Consider the following 21,890-nt stretch of genomic DNA (forward strand, 5'->3'; position numbering starts at 1 on the left):
AGGGCCATCTCTTGATGGAGTTCTCCCTGCCCCCGCCCGCCCGCCACGCTTGCTCCTGCCCTCCAAAGCCTGGGAGCACTGGCTCAGTCCCTCTTGGCCAAAGCCATCCTTCTCATACTGGCGCATCCCAAACACGCTCCCTTCTAAGTCTTCTCCTCTCCGAGGCCTTATCTCAGGTCCCTTCCTTGGGTGGACTCTTTGTCCACGTCAACGTCCTCCCCAAAATGGCGGGCCGGACAGTCCCTTTGAGGGCGGTCTCCCTCGCTTTGGATCATAGGCTCGGGCTAAAACTCCCAGAACTTTTTCATGTGAACTGCTTGTCTAGTTCCAAAAAATCTGGCTGATTTTTTTTCAAAACTTTATCTTCTCATACATGTATAACCCAGTGGAATTGCTTGTTGGCTCTGGGAGGGGGGAGGGAAGAGGAGAGGGAGACAACATGTATGAATCATGTAACCATGGAAAAATATGTATAAAAATAAATGAAATTATTTTAAAAATCTTATCTTCCGTCTTGGAGTCAATACTGTGTGCTGGTTCCAAGGCAGAAGAGAGGTCAGGGCTAGGCAATGGGGGTCAAGTGACTTGCCCAGGGTCACACAGCTGGGAAGTTTCTGAGGCCAGATTTGAACCTAGGACTTCCTGGGGCACCCTGGCTGATTTTTTTTGAACCCAAGAACAAGACTTGACATTGATCTCTGTTAGATTTCATTTTATCGGCCGCAGATAATTCCAGCTCAGCCAGATCTATTGTGCTAGCTTCCCCTCCCAGATCTGTATCGCACCCAGGCTGATGGATGGGCTACATATGTTTACAAATGAGCAATTGATAAAGCCAGAACCTGGGCGAGGTGCCCACCCTGTGGGGCAGGAACCGGGGAAAGGAAGAGGACTCACCGGTTTGCCAGGCCGGCCCACGCCCTCGGGGCCCTGGTCTCCCTTGGCACCAGGCTTCCCAGGAATCCCGACCCCATCTGGGAGCTCTCCCTGCAGCGTGGGGCAGGCATCGCAGGCATCTCCCTGGGCAGAGACGGGGCACGTGTACAGAGGCAGGTGAACGGTGCCCACCCAGAGGTGGCCAGGGCCCCAGAGAGTGCCCCTCCGCTGGTCATCCTCTCTGGCGCCTTGGTGTTATAGATGAGGAATCGCTGGCCCAGGGGAGCCAGGCGGCTCCCCGAAGTCACCCAGGAGGGAGGAGCAGGACCGGGGCTTGGCCTGACCCAAGGCCGCCATTCGCGGGCAGGCTCTCCGGGGCTTCCCGGGCACTCCCCACCACCCCAGGAGAAGCCGAGGCCCGGGGACAGGGCAGAACGAGAGGCTGGCAGCTGGCAGCGCTGGGACTCCTCCCCGGCCTGGCGCTGGCCGCTTTCCCAGGCCCAGCCCCATCAAGGGTGCCTCTCCTGACCCTCCGTCTCCTCTCATTTGCTGCCGCCTCTGCGTGGGCCCTGAGCTCAGGAGGGCCCCCCGTCACAGAGTAATTGGCACGCCTGAGGTGAGGGCACCCAGCCTCGGGCCGGCCCTGGCACCCTCGCTGTCCAGCACTTACTTTCTCTCCTTTGGGCCCCGGGCGGCCCCGGATCCCGGGTTGTCCCGACAGCCCTGGCTGCCCCTCGGTGCCGGGCTTCCCGGGGTCTCCTGGGTTCCCCGCATCCCCCTGTGGGAGACGGGACGAGAGGGGAAGGCAGATGTTTGGGGCTCGAGAGCATTCCCAAAGCGGAGTGGAACAGGCCCATCTCCAGGGATGAGAGCAGGCGTGAGCCGCCAGGAGTCGGGGAGGGCAGAGAAGGTGAGCATGGGGGACCCCTGGCCAAGCAGGGGCTTGGAGGGGGCCAGACTTCCAGAAGGGACCTTAGAACGAATGAACGAATGATGAGGAAACGAGAGCCCACATTGGGCATGCGGATAATAAGGAGCGAGCCAGGACTTGAACCCACGTCCTCTGACTCCAAACCCAGCCCCCAGGACCTCTCCCCTGCCCTCCCTATAATCAACACGGCCCCAAAGCCCCCCTCTCTTACCTTCTGCCCCTTCAGTCCAGGTTCCCCTGCTTTACCCTAAGAAAGGAGCGCAGAAGAAGAGAGCTTGCCATGGCTTCTCCCCGAGAGTCTCCACACCCAGGGGTCCCTGGCATCTCCAGGCCTGGAACCCCTCCTGTTCCAGGGACCGAGGACTCACCGGCTTCCCAGGCTGGCCCATGCCGGGCTGTCCTGGTTCCCCTCTCTCGCCCGGGGGTCCAGGGAGGGCTCCGCTATAGGTCTCTGATAGGGAAGGGCACTGCTCGCACGGCTCCCCCTGTCAGCAGAGGCACAGAGCTAAGTGGGCATGGAGGGCGCCCCCCACTTTCATGCCAAGCTTGGCACAGACTAGGCACACGCTCTGGACAGGCCAGGACAAATTCTTTTTACCGAGGGCTTTGAGTCTGGAATTGGCATTTTATGCAGCACTCTAAAACATGTGAAGCCACATGCATGTGCCACATGTAGCTCTCGTATAGTTAACACACATGTTACACGTATCACATACAGCACATCTTACACATGTCTCCTATGTAACATGTAGTACATATTGTTGCACATAAATCTCATCTCTAATATAGAATACATGTTATACCTATATCTCATCTATATGGCACGCCATATATGTTATATCCCATATATAATATACAGTACCCACTCGTGCTGCATAGATCTCACTATATGATATGGGAGGAAGACGGGCCAAGAGAGGGTAAGTGACTTGTCCAAGGTCACACAGCGACTAAGCCTCAGAAGCAGGCTATCGACCCAGGTCTTCCTGACTCCTTGGCCAACCAAGTGCGGCAGCCCCTATATCAGATCACTTCTCATTGGCTGACTATGGGGGAGATCCCATGGCAGAGTGGGGAGAAGGGGCGGTCATAGAGAATAGAACTGGAAAGGACCAAGCCCCTCATTTTACAGAAGAGGAAAATGAGGTCCAGAAAGGACAAACACACACACACACACCAGGTCCCTTCTTTCCTCCCTCCCTCCCTCCTCAGGAACTTCCAGTCTCACCTTCTCCCCTTTAATGCCAGCTGGTCCTACGGCTCCGGGAATCCCCTACGAGAGAGACAGTGAGGGACCAATAGAGGTGCCAAGAGGTCCCCCAAGTCCCAAGTCCTGGGCCCTCTTGTCTGCCACAGGATTACCAACTCCCCAAGGGCTTCCTCCTTTTTCCTCCCTCTTCCCACCTTTTGCTTTCTCCCTCCTCCATCTTTCTTCTCCTCCACTCCGGGAAAAGGCAGCTAGCTTTGGACTCTATAACACTACCTGCCCCACTTCTGCTTATGGAGACCCACTCACCGGTTGGCCAACTGGCCCCATCTCACCAAAGTTACCCTGAGAAGGAGAGGAGAGACCACAGAGTTAAGATGAGTTCCCTAGGGATATCTCCTTGGCCTGCAACCTTCAGTTCTCCCTCCATCCCAAGCCATACTCCCATTTTCTCCCCAAATTCCCCTTGGGACTTACCTTCTCTCCCTTAATTCCAGTTGGGCCTGGCTCCCCAGCTCTCCCCTGAAAATACACCAAAGGAGAAAGCATGACGTTTCTCACCCAGATGAGAAATGCCACAGGATCCCGGAGTGAGGAATGACAACCACCCTGACTCCTTGGAGGAAGACCTAAGTATGTTCTTGTGATAGATGAGAAACAGACGCCCAAATATGGGACCGACTCAGCGAGGGTCATACATTAAACTAGATGATGCTGTTGCTGTTGTTCATCTTTTGTTTTCAAGGAGGACCGATGACATCACAGGGCGAGATCTTGACGTGTGCCTGAATCGGATTTAAGTGGGGCAGAGTTGCAGAGGTGTTGGACTCGTTCTCTCTTCCAGAGGCATCCAAGACCAGTGGCAAGACAAAGACCAGGATGACTGGTGGTGGCCTGGGATGATGTCTGACCAACCTCTAAGACTCCACAGCATCCACTTCAGCCAACTTCATGGAACAAATTGTTCTCCTCCACCCCTTCCATTGGGGGACATCTTCACATGTTTGGAGTAGACGTCTCACTGACTCATCAAGGAGCTTGAGGCCTATTGGTTACCCTCCATCTGTGGAGATGGTTTTACCTGGGTCTGGTCACTGCACATGCTACAGCTTCTTGGAGCCACCGATGAGAGTTGGGTGATAGATGGACACCTCAGGTGGATGAGCTTCCCTGAAAGGGGCTCATCAAACTCTCACAGAGGTGCTGGTCCTCCTTGAACACCCCAAGACTGATATCAAGTGCTGAGATGAAGACTAAATAATCCTATAATGTGGGCTTCCCACATAGGTTGAGGGAATGAATCCTCCCAGGATGCCCAGGTACCCAATCTAAAGCTTTGGGATTAATGGGGAATTTCATAGGCTCTGAGAGGGTGGATTCACTTACCGGGAATCCAGGTAGTCCAAAACCTTCCTTGTTCTCCAGGATGTTCTGAGCTGGGCTACAGGACAGACATGGCTCCCCCTGGGGGAAAAAACCCAAGGGTTGGGTCACCTCACTTTCCTCAGAGTCCTTCTCTCAAACCTAGTCCTTCCTTAAGGTATTATTCTTTGGAAGAATCACAGGATCTAAGAGATAGATGGGCACACCTAGGAGAACCCAGCCTACCTGGTACCTGAGTAGGAATCCCCACTACAATTTCCCCAACAAGAGATCACACCATCTTTCCCTAAAGACCTCAATGGTGGAGATCTTCTGGCTTCCCAGAACAACAGGCTCCTCTTTTTGAGAGCTCTGATTGATGAGAAAATCTTCCTTACATCAAATCTGTATCTGATTTTGTAATTTCTACTCCTTACTCCCAGTTCTGTCCTTTGGAACTGAGAATGATAAGTCTATTCCCTTGTCTGGGTGGTAGCCCTTCAAATCCTAAAGGAAAGCCATAACATACATTCCTTAAAAATCTTCCCTTCTCTAAACTCTCTAAATGCCCTTGGTTTCTCCAATTACTTTGATTATGGCATGGGATACTTTTCCCCACTTCCTGCCTAAGCATGGCTGCCAATTGGATGGTGAACTACAACTTGTCAACATCCTTCCCCAAAACCTCTAATTTAAGCTAAGATTGTGTTAACATTTTTTTTTGGCTGCTCTGTCCTACTCCTGACTCTACAGTAGTGTTCACAACATCCAAGATCTTCTGCAGATAAACTGTGTGTAACCAGACTTCCCTCATCTTGTACCAGCAGATTGATTTTTTTGACCCATGTGTAGAGCTTTACATTTATCCTGATTCAGTTCTGTGTGATGAGATTTGGCTCATTGTCTTGGCTCATTGAGATCCTTTCAGACTCTGAGCCTCCATCCACCATCTTAGTTGTCCCTACCAGCTTTCTGTCATCTGCAAACATGGCATCTATGCTCTCATCTAAGTCACTGAAAAAATGTTAAACAGAAATGGGGCCAAAGTAGGGAAGGGAGAGAAAGGAAGGGAACAAATATTTATTAAGTGCTGACTATTAAGCACTGTGCCAAGCATTTTACAAATACTACCTCCAGGGGGACCCCAATAGAGACCTCCTCCTGGTCACTAGCTAACTTTACAAAAATCATCTGGATTCATCACCTCTCCTTCCTTTCCTGCCTTTACTCAATCCTTTTATAATCTGGCTTCTGTTCTCTCTCCCCCTCCCAACTTCTACTAATCCTCTTCTTTCTAAGCTCATCATCTAAGCTTGCCTTCTCCTAACTAAATCTATTAACAGTTTTTCAATTTTCATTCTCCCTGACCTTTCCATAGCAGCTGATACTATGGATTACTCCCTCCTTCTTGAAACTCTTTCCTCCTTTAGCTTCCATGGCATTGATCGCTCTTGGTTCTCCTGCTTCATCTTCTCTGGAGGCTCCCTTCTTTCTTCATTCTCTCTCTTACTTCTGCTCCCATTGCTTTAATAAGCACTTTTATGCATAACAACTCCCAATCTATCTCTCCATCTCTCTCTCTCTCTCTCTCTCTCTCTCTCTCTCTCTCTCTCTCTCTCTCTCTCTCTCTCTCTCTCTCTCTCTCTCTCTGTCTTTTTGGTGTCTGTCTGTCTGTCTGTCTCAAAAAATTCCCAGGGATTTATTTCCCCATGAAGACAAGATTCACCCAGAGCATTAAGAAATGATGGGGTGATCCTTCTTCCAACTCTGGATTCATCGATATTGAGCCAAGGTGGACCCTTCATTTGAAATGGAGCCAAATGTTGGCATTGATATAGCTCCAGTTTCTAATCTCTAAATGCCTAAGGCTATCTCCTCCTTGATGTCCCACCAGCACCCCCAAACTCAACAAATCCAAAACAGAACACATCACCTTCCTTCCTAAAACTGCCCGTATCCCAAGTTTCCATAGTTATAACCAGGGTACCACTTTTCTTTCCATGAAACCAGACTTGGGACCCTGTCAGTCATCTTTGACTCTTCCCTCTTCCTCACTCCACTCCCCCACCAACCCCAGTCAATCAGTTGCCAAGACCTCTTGATTCTACCATCACACCATTCCTCTTCTGACCACATTTAAGGCTGCCACTATTCCCTCCTACCTAGATATCTGCAATAGCCTCCCATCTGGCCCCTCTGCCAACGGTCTCGAAGGCATTCTGTGCATGTGACTCGAATAAGTTTCCAATGCATTGCCCTGTGTCACTTCAATTCACAGCTTTGCAGTACTGCATATTCCAGCCCTACTAAACTACTCTCAATTCTCCATTTGTATCCCCCTCCCACCTCTGTCCCCCATGACTAAAATGAACCCTCCTCATCAGAGTCTGCTGATGTTCCCTCCCTTCTTCAAGGTCCATTTCAGATGCCAAGTCTTCCTGACCATCCCACAGGAAAGATTTCTGCCTCCAGAAGGTTCTCAGAGCGTCTCTCATCTGCCCTTATTTTATGCTGCCTTGGGAGCAGCTAGGTGATTCGGTGAGTGCCAGGCCTGAAGTCAGGAAGACCTCAGTTCAAATCTGACCTCGGACATTTGCTAGTAGTGTGACCCTGAGCAAGTCCCTTAACACTGTTTGCCTCAATTTCCTCATCTGGAAAATGAGTTAGAGAAGGAAATGGCAAACTGCTCCAATATTTTTGCTAAGAAAACTCCAAATGGGATCACAAGGAATTTGGTCACGACTGAATAACTGGCCAGCAACACGACATTTTATTTTAAGCATCTTGGATGTAGAAATTACATAACATCTATCTTTTTCATGGCAAATGCCCCAAATATTTGTGATTTCATCCATCTCAATATGCAGATTTCCCTCACTGATCATAAAAGCAACCCACCTAAGTCTTTGTAGAGAAATCCTGGCAGTTAGCTGTCTGAGGCTCAGAATCCTTAACTGGCTTATTCAAGGGCACCTGTTCACTGGTAGAATTTGAACTCAGGTCTTCCTGACTCTTAAGTTTAGAACACTGCCCAAAGTACCAGCTCCTTTGGTCTGCCATAAAACAAGCACTTAATTCGATTCAGTAAGCTTTTCTGAAGCATCTACTTTATGCCAGCCACAGTGCCAAGGAGAGAGGCTGGACTTGTGATTTTACTGGTATAAGGAATTCAATCCCTCCTCTGAGACTAATAGGCTCAGAAAGTTGCTGAAAGCACTGAGAGGTCAGGCAATTTGCCCAGGGATGCATCGCAGTGTCAGAGGCAGGAATGATGTGAACCCAGCTCTCTAGCCACTATACCATGTGCTAGGGATATAGAGCCCCAGTCCCTACCCTCAAGTGGCTTGCATTCTACTGGGGGAGAGTGACAGATGCCCATAAATACTCAGTGGATTGAGAGCCAGGCCTAGAGATGGGAGGTCCTGGGTTCAAATCTGACCTCAGACACTTCCCAGCTGTGTGACCCTGGGCAAGTCACTTGACCCCCATTGCCTAGCCCTTACCATCTTGTACCTTAGAACCAATACACAGTAATGAGTCTAAGATAGAAAGTAAGGGTTAAAAAAAAAAAGCATCCATGGAAAGTAAGGCAAAGAGCCGGGGGTCTTGGGGGGTGCGGGTCAGGAAAAGCCTCATGGAGAAGGTGGTATCTAAGGGAGCCCTCAAAGGAGCTGGGGATTATTCTGGAAGGCAGAGGGCATGGCAGGTCTGGGCACCGAGTGGGTCCTGCTGGTAGCTGGGAGAGTGGAGGGAGGGGTGTGAGGAGGAGGAAGGAGAAGTCGGTTTGGAGCCAGCTGGGGAGGGGCTCTCTAGAAAGCATTTGCAAATGTGCAAAGACACGTAGGGAGGAGGTGGGATGTCCTGGACTGATCATTTGTTTCATTGTGTGGAACTGAAGGGGCGGGAAGTCCCACTTACCTTTTCACCTTTCATTCCGCTGATGCCAGGTTCTCCCTGCCCAGAGACAAGAAAGGGCTTGGGCGGGGGAATGGAGCAAGGTTCAGAAGCAAGGGGGAGGGGAGGGGACGCGAGGGTCTCTGTCAATACCTCCCCCATGGGATGGCAGTGCGGGTGGGAGGTCTGCTCAGAGGATGGGGAGGGGGGGGGGTCGTTCCAGGTCAGCTGGGAGAATCCCCTCGTCTTTACAGACGAGGAAACTGACGCCGGAGTTGGGACTGGGGAGTGATTTGCCTTGAATCTCCCAGTGACTGCAGCAAAGTAGGATCTGAACCCAGCCCCAGACTCCCACCTGGAAGGGAAGCTGAGGCGCCGTCTTGCCTGCCCCGGGTCCCCAGTACCTACCCTGTCGCCCTTCCGCCCCATAGCGCTGCCCAGATAGTCCTGAAAGAGAGGCGGACTGGGATGAGGGCAGGGCAGTTTGACTGCTCCCCATCACCCTGACCTCCTTCCCTCCCTCCCACCTCGTCCTGCCCCTCTGCCTCGGCTCACGATGAGAGTCGGCTCTACCCCGGCTCCCCCAAAGGGCATCTTGCCAACTCGACTGCAGCCGCCTCCCTGGGCATCCGGGCCGTTGCCACGGAGACGCCGGAGGGCGGAGCCGTTGCCCGAGATGCCGGGGAGGCTGGGCGTCCACTCTATGGTCCCGCCCCCTGGGGACTAATGGGCCCTGGCCCCTCTAGCCCACGCTGGAATCTATGGTTCTGCCCTAGGCGAGGGAGAACCTTCTAGGAACGCCACCGTGGTCCTGCTCCTGGGGAAAGAGGAGAGGAGGGCATGGTCCCATTAGCCCGCCCTGGGATCTCGGGTCCTGCCCAAGCCACGGGGAGAAGGAGACGGCCAACCGCCCCAGTATCTTTGCCAAGAAAACCCCAAACAGGGTCACCGGGAGTCGGCAGGACTGAAGAATGGCGGCCCGAGGACACATAGTCCCACTAGCCTCCGCTGTGAGCGAGGGTTGTGTCCATGGAAAAGGGAGAAGGATGTGCCCCTCTCTAGTCTCATTTGTGGACTTGCCCATTAGCTCGGCCACTGGAGAGGCAGGCTACGAGGTCCTCCGGGCCCACTTCCCCCACCTCCACGGTCTGGAAGAGGGAGACAATATAGCTTCTAGACCACACGGGCCTCAGTTTGGGGACTCAGACGGAGGAACAGGAGCCAACGGATGGCCCCACTAGCCCACACAGCCATGATCTGTGGTTTTGCCCCCGTGAGAAAGAGCTTGTGGCTCCCCCATCAGAGATCCTGGAGAAGGAGAGGGCATGATCCCACCCCACGGAAATGTGGATAGGTCCGTGGGGAATAATGGGGGGGGGTAGCCCCCCACTAGTTTAGACTGCAATTTATTGTCCTATTCTTGGAGACTAATGGAGGCCCACGGCCCTTCTGAGTCACCCAGGAAAAGCCATCAGAGCTTCGCCCCAGGGTGCACAATTTAGAAGGTGTTCATTCACTTCATCCTTCCGCTGCCCGTCCCCACCACAGCAGTGAATGAGTCCTGGCCAGCAACAAGGCAGCGGTGGGAGGTGGGAAGGGACTGCTCTTCCTTGAGTGGATTTGAACCCTCACAGTGTCCTGAGGCCCGCCTCCTCCCTTTGGTGGCCAGACCTCAAATCCATGCTGCCACTGACTCCTGCCCCAGACCCCCAAATGGTCATTTTCTAAGGCCGCTCTGTGTAAATGGCCATGTCCGTGAGTATCAGGCGTTCTCTGTTTTGTCCAACAAGTGCCAACCCACCTTGGGTGGTCCAGGCTCTCCTGGCTCCCCCTTGGGGCCCGGTTGTCCTGGCAGTCCCACGAAGTTCTGGAGCTCCTTCGGCAGGGTGGGACACACCTCACAGGGCTCACCCTGAAAGGAAAGACATGATGAGGGAATCCTGGACCAGCCAGCCCTAGACCTGGCCTCCTGAGCTCACACGGTCACTCAATCCAGCCCTGCCCAACCTTCTCTCATCCCAGGCTCAGCAACCCAACCCCTGGGGGAGATAGAAGCCAGGAGTCCTGGTCCGTGGGGTGGGCAGGCCCCCCGATTCAGACAGCCTCCAGGAGGACCTTCCACCCCGAGACCTTCCACTGAGACCTCACCTTCTCTCCTTTCAGCCCTGGGGTCCCTGGTTTCCCCTGTTGGAAAAAAAGAAGCATCAATGAGCATCCGACCCATGCAGAGGAAGGTGGGCATAGCTGGAAGAACCCTCTAGGGTAGATCTATAGCAGCTTTTCCCATGGGTAGAGCCAGCCTCCCTTCACCCACCATGTCCTTCCAGGCAGCACTTACAGGCTTTCCCCCTGGACCTTCCTTTCCTGGAATCCCAGAGCTTCCCTGTAGAGAAGAACCAGAAGTAAAGGGTTACATGTGGGAGAGACATGTGAGGGGGAAAGCATGGATCATCAAGTCCCATCCTCCCCCATTATACAGATGGGAAAACTGAGGTCCAGAGAGGGTAAACGATTTACTGGAGGATACAAAGCCAGTGAAGGGCAGAAACAGACTCAAATCCAGGAGGCCAAGGACTTGAACCTCTTCTTCCGGAGAGTCCTCCTTGATGCACTGGCTCCAGGGGGAGCTCAGCGCCCCAGCCCCTTTCTCCTTGCTCCCTTACCAAACACCCCTCCCCCCAGCAAGTTCTTCCCTTGATCCCTCCTGCTGCTACCTAAGAGATGGCTCTTAGCCACTACTCTTGGGACTGCCTCATTTGTCAGGGAACATCAGGGTCACAACTTGATTCCATTCCTGTTTCTGTCACATCCTTCTCAGGGTCAACCCTTAACTCCTGTTTCCTTTTTTTAAACCCTGACCTTGTGTCCAGTAATAACTCTGGGATAGAAAGGCAAAGATGAAGCAAATGGGTTAAGTGACTTACCCAGGGTCCCACAGCTAGGAAGTGTATGGGGCCAGATTTGAACCCAGGACCTCCCAACTCCAGGCCTGGCACTGTCTACCGAGACGCCTTGCTGCGTCCCCTCTTCTTAATTCCTTTTATTGCAATTTCCCCAGCTGCTAGTTTCATCCCCTCCAATGTTATGCTCCGTCTCCTCTCTATTTTTATTGTATGTCCTCACTTCCCCCCATTCGAATATAAGCCCCTTGAGGACAGGGACTAGTTTTGCTTTTGTATCCCCGAACTTAGCTCAAGGCTTGGCATTTAGTCAATTCATGCTGATTATTGATTGACTGACCAATTGATTGATTGATTGACAAATGTGGCCTGTGGCCTCCTTGGCCCTGTGTTAGAATAGAAAGAGCAATGGGTTCAAAGTCTCTGACACACACTAGATGGGGACCCCAGGCAGGGTCTCAGTTTCCACATCTGTAAAATGGAGATAATAATCTTGACCCTCCTGGCCAAAAATTGTGTGCTGTGTCCATGGGACGGTGTCAGCAGGCCTGGAGGTTCTAGGTGAGCCCCAGAGATAGGTGCTCGCCTCGGGGTCAGCCCCCAGGACTAAGAAGGGAGCGCCTTCGTTACTGCATGAAGCATCATGGGGTCAGGGCCCAGCACGAGCTGGCTGGGGCTCTGCAGCTGCGTCCAGGCCCCAGACCACACTCTTCCATCCATGCCCTGCATCCTGGGCACGTGCTTGGTGAATACGAAGGGCGCCAGGGGCCCGGCGGCAGCTGGGAGCTGGGAGGAGAAGAGAAGGAAAAATCCACCTTCTCCAGCTTATTACGGATTCATCTCTAGACTCCTGAGTCCGAGACTGGCTGAGGTTTGGCCTCTTTCCTGGGAGGGAGGCTCAACTGAGACGCCTGTCTGGGGTTTCCATAAAAACATCTCCAACCCTTTCCCTCCTGCGTCCAGCTGTGGCTGGGTTAGCCCTGAGTTTAGCCCCCAGTTTACCTTGTCTCCCTTGGGACCAGCTGGACCACCAGGATCCCCCTGTAAGCAGAGGTAGAAAACAGACTCAGTACCTCCCTTCTAAAGCCCGTTCTCCTCCCCTCCTCATTGGATCTTTTCCTCCTGATCTCTGCCAGGAGCCAGGAGGCCTCCCCCTAAGGACAGAGCTGTGACTCCTTCTCAGAGAGCAGGGAGGTCCCCAAGGCAGAGCTGGGTCTCCCCCTTAGACCAGGAGTCTCTGGGAGCAGGGCAGAGCAGCGGGGCTCTTCAAATGGAAGGTCCTGGGATCCTGTCTAAGGCAAAGCTTTATCTACCCTTCAGAATTGGGGTTCTTGGTCAGGCTTGGGGGCTCCCTCAGGGCTACATCTCCTCCTTCCCCACTGGCTCCAGCCCTTTGCTCTCAGGGTCTCTCCGGATAGAGTGATGGGAACCCACTAAATTTATGGGGCGCCATGAGGGAACCATGATGAAGACCATCCTGTGTGTGGGTGGGTGGGGAGGTGGGGAGGGGTTTGAGGGTACTCACAGGTTTTCCTGGTAGTCCAATCCCGGGGGGTCCTGGAAGTCCTGGGGGCCCTGGCTCTCCAGTCAGTCCTTCTGGTCCAACAAAGCCGGGGTCACCCTGGGACAAACACAATCCACCCAAAACGCATTGATTAGGCACCTACTTTTTGCAGGGCATTGCACTAGGTTTTGGCAACAGAAGGACAAAAGCGAACCAGTCCCTGCCTTCATTCTAATTGACATGGGAACTGGGAAGACTTCCCATCGTGCCCCTAGCCCACAGAAGGAACTCTACGGCCCCTTACCTTCTGCCCTTTGGGTCCAATGACACAGATCTCCCCAGGCCGGCCCTAAAGGAAGTGGGAGAGAAGGATGGGGGACTGGCTCCTGCCTGGGCTTCTCTGCCCTCCCATCTGAGCCCTGGGCACTGATGCTAGAGGCAGTGGCAGCCACAGCAGAGAAGCCCAAGTGTCCCCCACCCTCTCCCCCCCCAGCTTCCCCCACTCCACTTCCCAGCACCCCTTACATCTCGGCCAGGCTTCCCCATTGAACCCTTGAAGCCTGCATCTCCTCTCTCTCCTTTCTGACCCTAGAAAAGAAGAGATAGTAGGATCTTAGGAGAGCTCATTTCATGGAGATCAAAAGAAGATGCTGTGGGTCCCGATGTACAGAGAGGGCCCTTGGAGCCAGGAAGACCTGGGTTCCAGTTCTGCCTGTGATACAGACTGGCTTGTGTGACCTTGGGTAAATGACAACTCCTGGGAGCTCTGGGCAATTCTCTAAGACTAGAAAGTGCCTACTTACACTATTGGTGGGAGTTTCCTCATCTGGGGTTTTCTATATTGGTGAAATCAGTGAAAGCCAGTCCCTAGCTCAATACTGAAAAAAAATGGGACTTTGAAACCTTCAAATTAGTGGCAGTTTTTTACTACTGCAGAGGGAGAAGGAAAGAAGGAATGGAGGTTGCGAGAAGGAAAGGACTTGTCCAAAGTCACACAGCTTAGCTTCCACCTCTTGGTTCTTCTGATTCCCAGGTGTGGAACCACTTAAGTATTTATGTCATAGGTCTTAGAGCTGGAAGTTGTTCCTCTACCCCAAGAACACTATCCTAGGCCCACCCTCTCATCTTCTAGATGAAAAAAATAAAAACAAAAACAAACCGAGAGGGGAGGAACTAATTTGTCTAAGGTCATGAAGAAACGGTAGAGTCTGGATTTGAACTCAATTTCTTTTTAACTCCAAATCCATGATATCAGACCATGGGTTGGGGTGATAGGAGGCTGAAAGGAAAGGTAGAAGGGTCCGAGGCCATCCTTTGCTTTAATGTGGGGGAGTAGTCATGGCGTCCCAGAAAAGAAGATGGCTTAAGCCACAACATGGGGAGAGGGAGACCCCAGGAAGGACTTCTAAACCAAACCCCCCCCTCTGGGCAGGGATGCGGATGGTGGAAAGGGAGGGAGAAGAGTGAAGGCTCTTAGTAGATGCAAGGTTGATGTTTCTTTATCCAGGATGGATCAGGGGTGAGGATTGTCACTAAAGGGGGGACACGAGTGACCAAACCTTCTAGGGGTCCTGACAGCGTGTGGTTTCTGGGACTCAAGATCTGGTTGGCCCCCTCCATTTGACTGTCTCACTTGGGAAGGAGCTTAAAGATCATTGTGTCCAGTCTCTTCATTTTACAGATAGGGAAACTGAGACTCAGAGAAGAGAAGGAATTTGCTCAAGGTCACAAAGGATCAGAGTCTAGGGCGAGACCCCCGGGCCAGAGCTTCTCCACCTTCCTTGCCTGTCTCCTCTTCCCTAGAGAAGGGAGAGAAAGCTTACCTTCTGCCCAGTGGATCCAGCAATTCCTGTGGGACCCTGGGAGAAGGAGAAAGGATGAGCCTCTGGGCCCTGGGATGCCAGCCCCAGCCATCATTCCACCATTCGTTCTCGTGCCCCAAAGCACTCCTCACTCACCGAGTCTCCCCGATCTCCCTTCTCGCCCTTGGGACCTTCGGCACACTGGTAGGGAGGGGGAGAAAGAGAAAGGGTGAGGCGGCGGCGGGGACACATGCCTTACTTAGGCCTCCCCTGTCCCACGGAGAGGAGCTCTCCCCACTCCCATCCAGCTCCCCTGAGCCTTACCTGGAGAGGGGCCTCCGGGGAGGTACGGACACAGTCAGAACCCTGTGGGCAAGAGAGCGCTCAGGGGAAGGGCCAGCTGGGGCCAGGATTGGGACAGAGGGGGATGAGCCCGTCCTGGGGACGGAGACCAAGATTTGGAGGAGGACAAACCAAGGGGAAGACAGTTGTGGAGGGAGCTAGAGATCTTCCCAGTTCTATTAAATGGGAGTTTCTGGGAAAAGAAGGCTCTCTTCCTTTCCTGGAAGATGGGGGGACATTCTGGGCATTCTGGGAACCTCGAGGACACCATTTCTCAGAGCCAGGAGGCTGCGACCGACAATGCCAGGCTTCCATGAGCCTGTGTCTGAGTGACAGCTGCCTTGGCCATAGGAGGAGGGTGTTGGGGTGCCCCCACTACCCTACTGTCCCGAGGAGCAACAGTGGGCACACCCATGGGCCCGGGTCAGGGGAACAGGAGGTAGACACAGACAATCACTTACCCGAGCTCCTTTCTCTCCCTTGAGTCCTTCGGGGCCGGGTAGACCCCGCTCACCCTTTCCACCCTGTGGGCAGGGGCAGAGTGGCAGTCAGCCTGGCAGCCAGAAGCCAACCCAAGCAAGAAAGAATGGGGCAGGGGCACAGCCCCCCCACTCAGCCCCAGCAGGGACATGATTTCCTGCCCCAGACCCTCCCCACACCTCTAAGCCCGTAGATGTGAAGGGACAGATGTGTACCCTGAGGATGAGCATGCCACAGGCGGGCCCCCCAACAAATACACCCTCACACTATGTAGACGCCAATGGACAGGCCGCCATCATGTATCCCCGTAGCTTCGGATATTTGCATGCACACACGCATGCCATCATGCAGAGAGCGCATTGCCAGGTCGTAGGGTTGCCCAGAGGGTTGTGCACACAATCGGAATTGTGCTGGGCTGAGGACAGCAGCTTGGGGGGTGGGGGGGGGAGGGTGGGGAAAGCAAGAGAAGAAGACTGGAAGACTGGCCCCTGGGGCTTGGGACTCACCTTGAGGCCAGGGGGACCCAGTGTGACCTGAGGGAGGCCGAGAAGGGAAGTGAGCATCCACGGGGGAATTCTGAGGCCCAGAGAAGGCGAGCAACTTTGCAGGGGAAACAAACCGACCCCTACCTACCTCTCCCCCCTTCCATTGCTCTTCCCACCAACCTAGGCTCTGGATTTCCTCTTCCCCTTTCAGGGACTCTATTTCACTGGATGGAGAATGGGGCTAGTCTTGGGTCCCCCCCCCCCATTTATCTGCTTCCCAAGCTGCCCATTTGCCGCCGTAATTCTGCTGTTTCCATAGCAACCTCACACACATCTGGAAGCCATGGGCCTGCCAGATGTTACGGGCTGGTTTGGCTGGGAAGGGAATTGAGAATCTATTGGGGAAAGACAACCAGGCAGGGGAAAGATGGAGCAGCGCCTCACGGGGGACAGTCATGGAAAGTTGGGAGTGTGGGGGTGCCTGGCCCTCCTCGTGTCTCCCGGCCACCCACCCCCATATCCTGCCAGGAGCCACGCCGGGTCTCCCTGAGCTCCAGAACGAGTCGGGGAATAAATAGGGACCCAGGCAAGCCCGCCAGCCAGCTCCCTCCACAGCCGTGGGCTAAGGGGATAGTCAGAGGCCTGGATTTTGACTGAGGGGCCCGAGAAGGGAACGTTCACTGAGAGCTTAGCTGGGGTACGGGGAGGGGTGGTCTGTCCACCCCCCCAGGGGCCCCTTCAGCCGAGGCAGAGCCGGGGGGCCTTCTGGGCGGCCCCGCTGAGCACATCAGAGCCGTGGGAGAGGGATGAGTCAGGCTGGTGGCACGGGGGTACCCAACCACAAGTGGGTGTGGGAGGGCTGGAGACACACTTGTGCACCAGCTGTATACCCCCTCCAGCCCCACGGATCTGCCTGCCCAGGGCAGCGGGCCGAGGTCCCAGCCATTCACTGCCAGGCCAGAATCTTGAGGAGGGACCCGCCGCGGCCCAGGCTGGGGGCGGAGCCGTGACTCATCTTTAGCCAAGGCTCGTCGCTGGAACGGACTTCGGGGACTGTTTAGCGCCCTTATTTTCCGTAGGAGGACGGGGAGCCCCAGATTGAGGAAGGCAGTCCCGTTTCCGGGCTACCCAGCAAGCCAGCAGCAGAAACAGGGCTCGCCCCCCATCTTTGATTTGTGGCCGTCTTCTCCAGGAGGGAGCGTTAAAGGGGACAAAGACGCGGCCCCAGATACCCCTCTCCCCAAAGGTCCCGACTGACACAGGACAGGAGAGCATCATTCTGGCCCTGGCTGGCTGGCACTGAAGCCACAGAGAGGGAGGGGAAGAGCAAGCTGCGGACAGGCCCATTCTGAGCTATGAAGCAGGGGGCCCACGGCTGGCCAGTCTAGGAGGGGACCTCAGAGGCGCCCCTCAGTTTACACTTCAACGTCCTCTTCTGACTTGCCCAAGTGGGACGCCCATCGGCCAGTGGGAGCGGGGCTGTGTGTTCCTCCCAGCCTAGGCCTGTCGGCCCTTTGGGGACCCTGCCCTCCCACCTGGCGCCCTTGCCTCTCCCTCGTCACTCACATTGCTCTCCACGGCACGGCTGGCACAGGGTGGGCACTAGGGGAAGAAAGCCTGGTCACCAGCTGAGTCAGCCTCGGGGATCCCCCAGGAGAGCCCTCCCCCAGCCCCCCAACTCGCAATGTCCTGAACAGCCTCCCAGGAGCAGCCATCCTGGCAGGTTGGAGCTTCTTTTCAAGCCTGCTGGGCTGAGAGGCAGAGGCAGGACCCCTTGGGCAGGCCCCCTGGACAGAGCTGTTGTTCCCTGGGGACCCTCCGACTACGCTCCCCCCTTAGAGAAAGTCTGAGGCCGGTGTTGCGTGTTTGGGGGCAGGGAATGCCCGACCGGAACCCAGGTGCTTGCTCCATAGTGGATCACAGAGCCTAGAGATGGCTCTGGAAGACTATCTAGTCTAAACTTCCCATTTCCCAGGTGAGGACACGGAGGCCCAGGGAGAAGAGTCTAGTTCAAGATCACAGGAGCACAGAATTCAGAATGAAAAGAATCCCAACAAGTTCTATGCCCAATTCCCCAATTTTACACGCGGGGAAACAGAGGCATAGGGCAATGACGTGACTTCCCCAGGGTCCCATAGCTAGTGCTATGAGTCAGAATCTGAACCCAGACCTCCCTCCTTATTCCCAACTTAGGACTCCTTCCACTCTGTGAGAGGGCACAGCCAAGGAAGGGAACCTGGGACCTCCCCTCCTTGCCTCTTTGGAGTTCATTAGAACCTAGAGCTCTCCTCCGGGCGTGGGCACTGACAGAGGCCCGGCTCTGCACGGTGCCCACAGCAGCCTCCCAGCCAAGCCAGCGACCCCTGTGTGAATCTGCCCAGGGCCTGTCAAGGAATGCAGGGAGCCGGGCAGGCATCCGGCCGCCCCCGCTCCCCTCTTACTACCCCAGGCATTCTTCACAATGGGCCTCTCTCTGTCCTCTCAGGCAGTCTTACCTCATCAGCTGGCATAGCCTTCTGTGCCCAGGAGGAATCCTAAAGGGAAGGATAGACTGGGTGGATGGGGAGGCAGAGGAATAGAAAATAGGGGATCCCTAACCCCTAGGGTTCTCTACCTTATCTAAAACTTGGGGTTCAGGGAACCCCAATATCACATACCAGGCCAGTGCGGGCCTCATGGTTTTAGTCCTCTGGGGAGGATAAGGACCTCAGTGGGCTTCCCAGCCTTGCAGACCCGGCACCTCAGAGCCCAACTAATCCAGCCTCTTATCTCACAAATGACAAAACTGAGGCCTGTGGAGAAGGGCATGTGACCAAGACATTGTGGTGTCAGGATTTGAAACCAGGTCTCTGGACTCTAAATCTCACTCTTGCCCCTCTACGCCCTCTATGAGAAAACGTCAGTTGCCTTCCAGAATGCTCCCCAAGTCCAGGGAGTTGGGGTGTTGGGACAGTTGGAAGCAGGCTAGGAAAGTTTGGCCTGGGCACAATGGAAAAGCCAGGGGGTGGGAGGTGGGATTAGGGGGGTCTACCCTACCCACTCAGCTCCTACCTTGCTTCCTTTCTCTCTCTTTTCTCCAGAACTTCCAGACAGCTGAGCATTCACCTAGACAGAGATCAAAATGGACCCGAGAAGGTCTAGTCTAGCAATGCTATTTTGACAGATTTGGAAACTGAGGCCTCAAGAGGGAAAGGCCTTATCCAAGGGCCTGCCCTGGCAGACCTGTCCAAAGCTCTTCTCCACCATGTGTCTCTCCACAGAGCGGCTCACTGGGTGGGGCCAATGTCCCTCTTAGACTACTCAGATCTACCGGGACGGTCCAGCCTTCCCCTGACAGTGGGAGACGTGGCCATGGAGGGAGAGCATCAGGAATGTGGGAGGGGGCAGCTTAGGGCAGAATGACGAGCCCTGCTGGGAGTATCTCCCGCCCCCAAAGAGCTCCATCCCCAGACCCCCCCCCGCCACCTGATGAGCCTGTGCTGCTCCTCCTCTTCCCCCCAATTTACTCCCGGCCCCCCTTTCCCTTTTTTGCCTTCCAACTTCACCTTCCTCTCCTCTCCTCCGCTCTCTCCTCTCCCGTCCCAAACCCCCTCCCTGTGCCCCTAGGATGCTGGGAAACGGAGCCAGCTAATGAATGGAGCCATGTGTTCTCCAGAGTCGGAGCCTGGGCTGGCTGCCCACAGTGGGCGAGGGGGCAGGGGCCTCCCCCCAAGCCCCTTTGGTCCTGGTCTTTCTGATCCGTGTGGCAGGCCTGGAGCAGCCTCGGAGTTTAGGGAGGCCCAGGAGGGGGAGACGCAAGGAACTCCCTGCGTGTGCTCCCAGCCATGGGATGGGGATGCCCATGTTCTCGCATTGCTGGGGCAGGACGTCACGGGATCCCAGATGTCGAGCGGGGGGCTTTAGAGCTTGGAAGGAGCTTAGAACCCGGAGCATTAGAACAGAGAAGGTCATCGATGGAGGACCTCAAAGACTGAACCTAAGCCTCCCAGGGGGCACCTGGACAATCGGGGAGAGACGTGCCAATGGCCCTGTAGACTTAAAAAGTTGTGTTGATTAAACCCTGACCTTCCATCCTAGAATCAATACTGTATATTTTATAAGGCAATGGGGGTCAAGTGACTTGCCCAGGGTCACACAGCTAGGAAGTGTCTGAGGCCAGATTTGAACCCAAGACTTCCCATCTCTAGGCTGAGCTCTAGCCACTGAGGTGCCCTTATACAAATGCTTTCATTAAAAAAATTTTAATGTTTATTTTTTTTTCAAACCCTCACCTTCCATCTTAGAGTCAATACTGTGTATTGGCTCCAAGGCAGAAGAGCAGTAAGGGCTAGCCAATGGGGTTCAGTGACTTGCCCAGGGTCACCCAGCTGGGAAGCGTCTGAGGTTAGATTTGAACCCAGGACCTCCCGTCTTTATCCATTGAGCCACTCAGCTTCCCCCTCCTACAGATTTTAAATGGTAGGTGTGTATCCAACACTAATTCTGCTGATGTCGGATCCAGTGACCAAGTGGGGGTCAAACTGTCTTCCCCAGGTCAGACAAGCAAGTCCGCTAGGGCTGAGTGCATGTGGGGCTTCGGGAAGCAACTTCATGAATGAGTGTTGGTCAGAGCCACAGAACACACACGCGCGTACACCTCCCCAGCTGGGTTCAGGGAGGCTCTTTGTGAAGCTCCACAGACAGATGGGCATCGCCCTTCTTGGCCTACAGGCTAGGGCGCACGGGTGCCACCAGCTTGGCAACCCAGGGGGTCCAGCCCACCTCCCTGCTCCCTCGGGGGCTGCGAGAGAGGAGAACCTACCAGAGCCCAGAGCCGCTGGAGAAGGCTGGCGGGAGAAGGGAGGAGAGAGCAGCAACGGGGCAGCGTCCAGAGGCAAAGGGGGCAAGGCTGGCCCCTGGTCGCCAGTCCCCGTCTTCCTATCTGGGGAGGCGATGCTCATCTAGCCCCCGACCCAGGCTACGACTCACACACATTGCTGGGGTGGCCCCAGAGAACCCCAAGCTTCAACCCAGCTGGCGTTGTCTCCTGAGCTCACCCTATCGTGTCCAACCTCTGCTCCTTGGCTCACCCCGTTCCAGTGCCTGAAATTTCCTCCTGCCTTTTTTTCCAGGCAAATCTTATTTTATCCTTAAAGCCCGCTCTTCTGCTTCCTCCTCCTTCTCCAAGAAGCCTTCCCGGATTCTCCAATGGAACTAGGTTAGTTCTCCTTCCCCACTTCTTTCCCCCGGCACTTTGTTTGCTCATGTCTAATGCCCTGATTGGGTGATGTGGTGTATTCTAGTTTTCTGTCTTAGTGTCTTATCCTTACTAGACTGTGAATTCTATGAGGGAAGGGACTGTTGGGTCTTAAGTGAATTTTGCATCTGGTTAAAGACAAAGATACAAAGCCCAAGCCTAAGAATAGGGCTTCTTAGATGTTTGTGGAATATTTTAATGAATGAAAAATGGGCACAACTAGGGGGAAGCTGGTGGTTCAGTGGATTGAAATCCAGGCCTAGAGATGGAAGGTCCTGGTTCAGAAGTGACCTTCCTCACTGCATGACCTTAGGCAAGTCACTTAACTCCCATTGCCTAGTACTTACTGCTCTTTTGTCTTGGAACCAATATGCAATATTGATTCTAAGAGGGAAGGAAGGAAGGAAGGAAGGAAGGAAGGAAGGAAGGAAGGAAGGAAGGAAGGGAAGGAAGGAAGGAAGGAAGGAAGGAAGGAAGGAAGGAAGGAAGGAAGGAAGGAAGGAAGGAAGGAAGGAAGGAAGGAAGAAGGAAGAAGAAAGGAAGGAAGGAAGGAAGGAAGGAAGGAAGGAAGGAAGGAAGGAAGGAAGGAAGGAAGGAAGGAAGGAAGGAAGGAAGGAAGGAAGGAAGGAAGGAAGGAAGGGAGGGAGGGAGGAAGGGAGGGAGGGAGGGAGGGAGGGAGGAAGGGAGGAAGGGAGGAAGGGAGGAAGGGAGGAAGGGAGGAAGGAAGGAAGGAAGGAAGGAAGGAAGGAAGGAAGGAAGGAAGGAAGGAAGGAAGGAAGGAAGGAAGGAAGGAAGGAAGGAAGGAAGGAAGGAGAGGGAGGGAGGGAGGGAGGGAGGGAGGAAGGAAGGAAGGAAGGAAGGAAGGAGAGGG

At 54.3% G+C, this 21,890-nt stretch overlaps 1 protein-coding gene across 7 annotated transcripts in view; it reads right to left on the minus strand.

Moving 5' to 3' along the window:
• Positions 1–21,890, minus strand: part of COL16A1 (collagen type XVI alpha 1 chain) — an 80,275-nt gene that overhangs the window by 49,992 nt on the left and 8,393 nt on the right. For 6 of the 7 annotated variants that reach the window (XM_056795242.1, XM_056795239.1, XM_056795237.1 and 3 more), the window contains 25 exons: positions 18,835–18,888; positions 18,279–18,317; positions 17,350–17,385; positions 15,805–15,831; positions 15,280–15,342; positions 14,801–14,842; positions 14,633–14,677; positions 14,498–14,533; positions 13,200–13,262; positions 12,979–13,023; positions 12,696–12,791; positions 12,173–12,211; positions 10,609–10,653; positions 10,419–10,454; positions 10,072–10,182; positions 8,679–8,717; positions 8,295–8,330; positions 4,401–4,478; positions 3,492–3,536; positions 3,324–3,359; positions 3,036–3,080; positions 2,176–2,292; positions 2,019–2,054; positions 1,547–1,654; positions 898–1,020 (listed from right to left, as the gene is read on the minus strand). In XM_056795242.1, coding sequence (XP_056651220.1) covers positions 898–1,020; positions 1,547–1,654; positions 2,019–2,054; positions 2,176–2,292; positions 3,036–3,080; positions 3,324–3,359; positions 3,492–3,536; positions 4,401–4,478; positions 8,295–8,330; positions 8,679–8,717; positions 10,072–10,182; positions 10,419–10,454; positions 10,609–10,653; positions 12,173–12,211; positions 12,696–12,791; positions 12,979–13,023; positions 13,200–13,262; positions 14,498–14,533; positions 14,633–14,677; positions 14,801–14,842; positions 15,280–15,342; positions 15,805–15,831; positions 17,350–17,385; positions 18,279–18,317; positions 18,835–18,888 — 1,440 coding nt within the window. The remainder of the gene's footprint in view (positions 1–897; positions 1,021–1,546; positions 1,655–2,018; positions 2,055–2,175; positions 2,293–3,035; positions 3,081–3,323; positions 3,360–3,491; positions 3,537–4,400; positions 4,479–8,294; positions 8,331–8,678; positions 8,718–10,071; positions 10,183–10,418; positions 10,455–10,608; positions 10,654–12,172; positions 12,212–12,695; positions 12,792–12,978; positions 13,024–13,199; positions 13,263–14,497; positions 14,534–14,632; positions 14,678–14,800; positions 14,843–15,279; positions 15,343–15,804; positions 15,832–17,349; positions 17,386–18,278; positions 18,318–18,834; positions 18,889–21,890) is intronic. The other variant, XM_056795238.1, reaches the window with a different exon arrangement.

The sequence above is a fragment of the Monodelphis domestica genome, chromosome 4 (assembly GCF_027887165.1).
Source record: "Monodelphis domestica isolate mMonDom1 chromosome 4, mMonDom1.pri, whole genome shotgun sequence".
Classification (NCBI taxonomy): Eukaryota; Metazoa; Chordata; class Mammalia; order Didelphimorphia; family Didelphidae; genus Monodelphis; species Monodelphis domestica.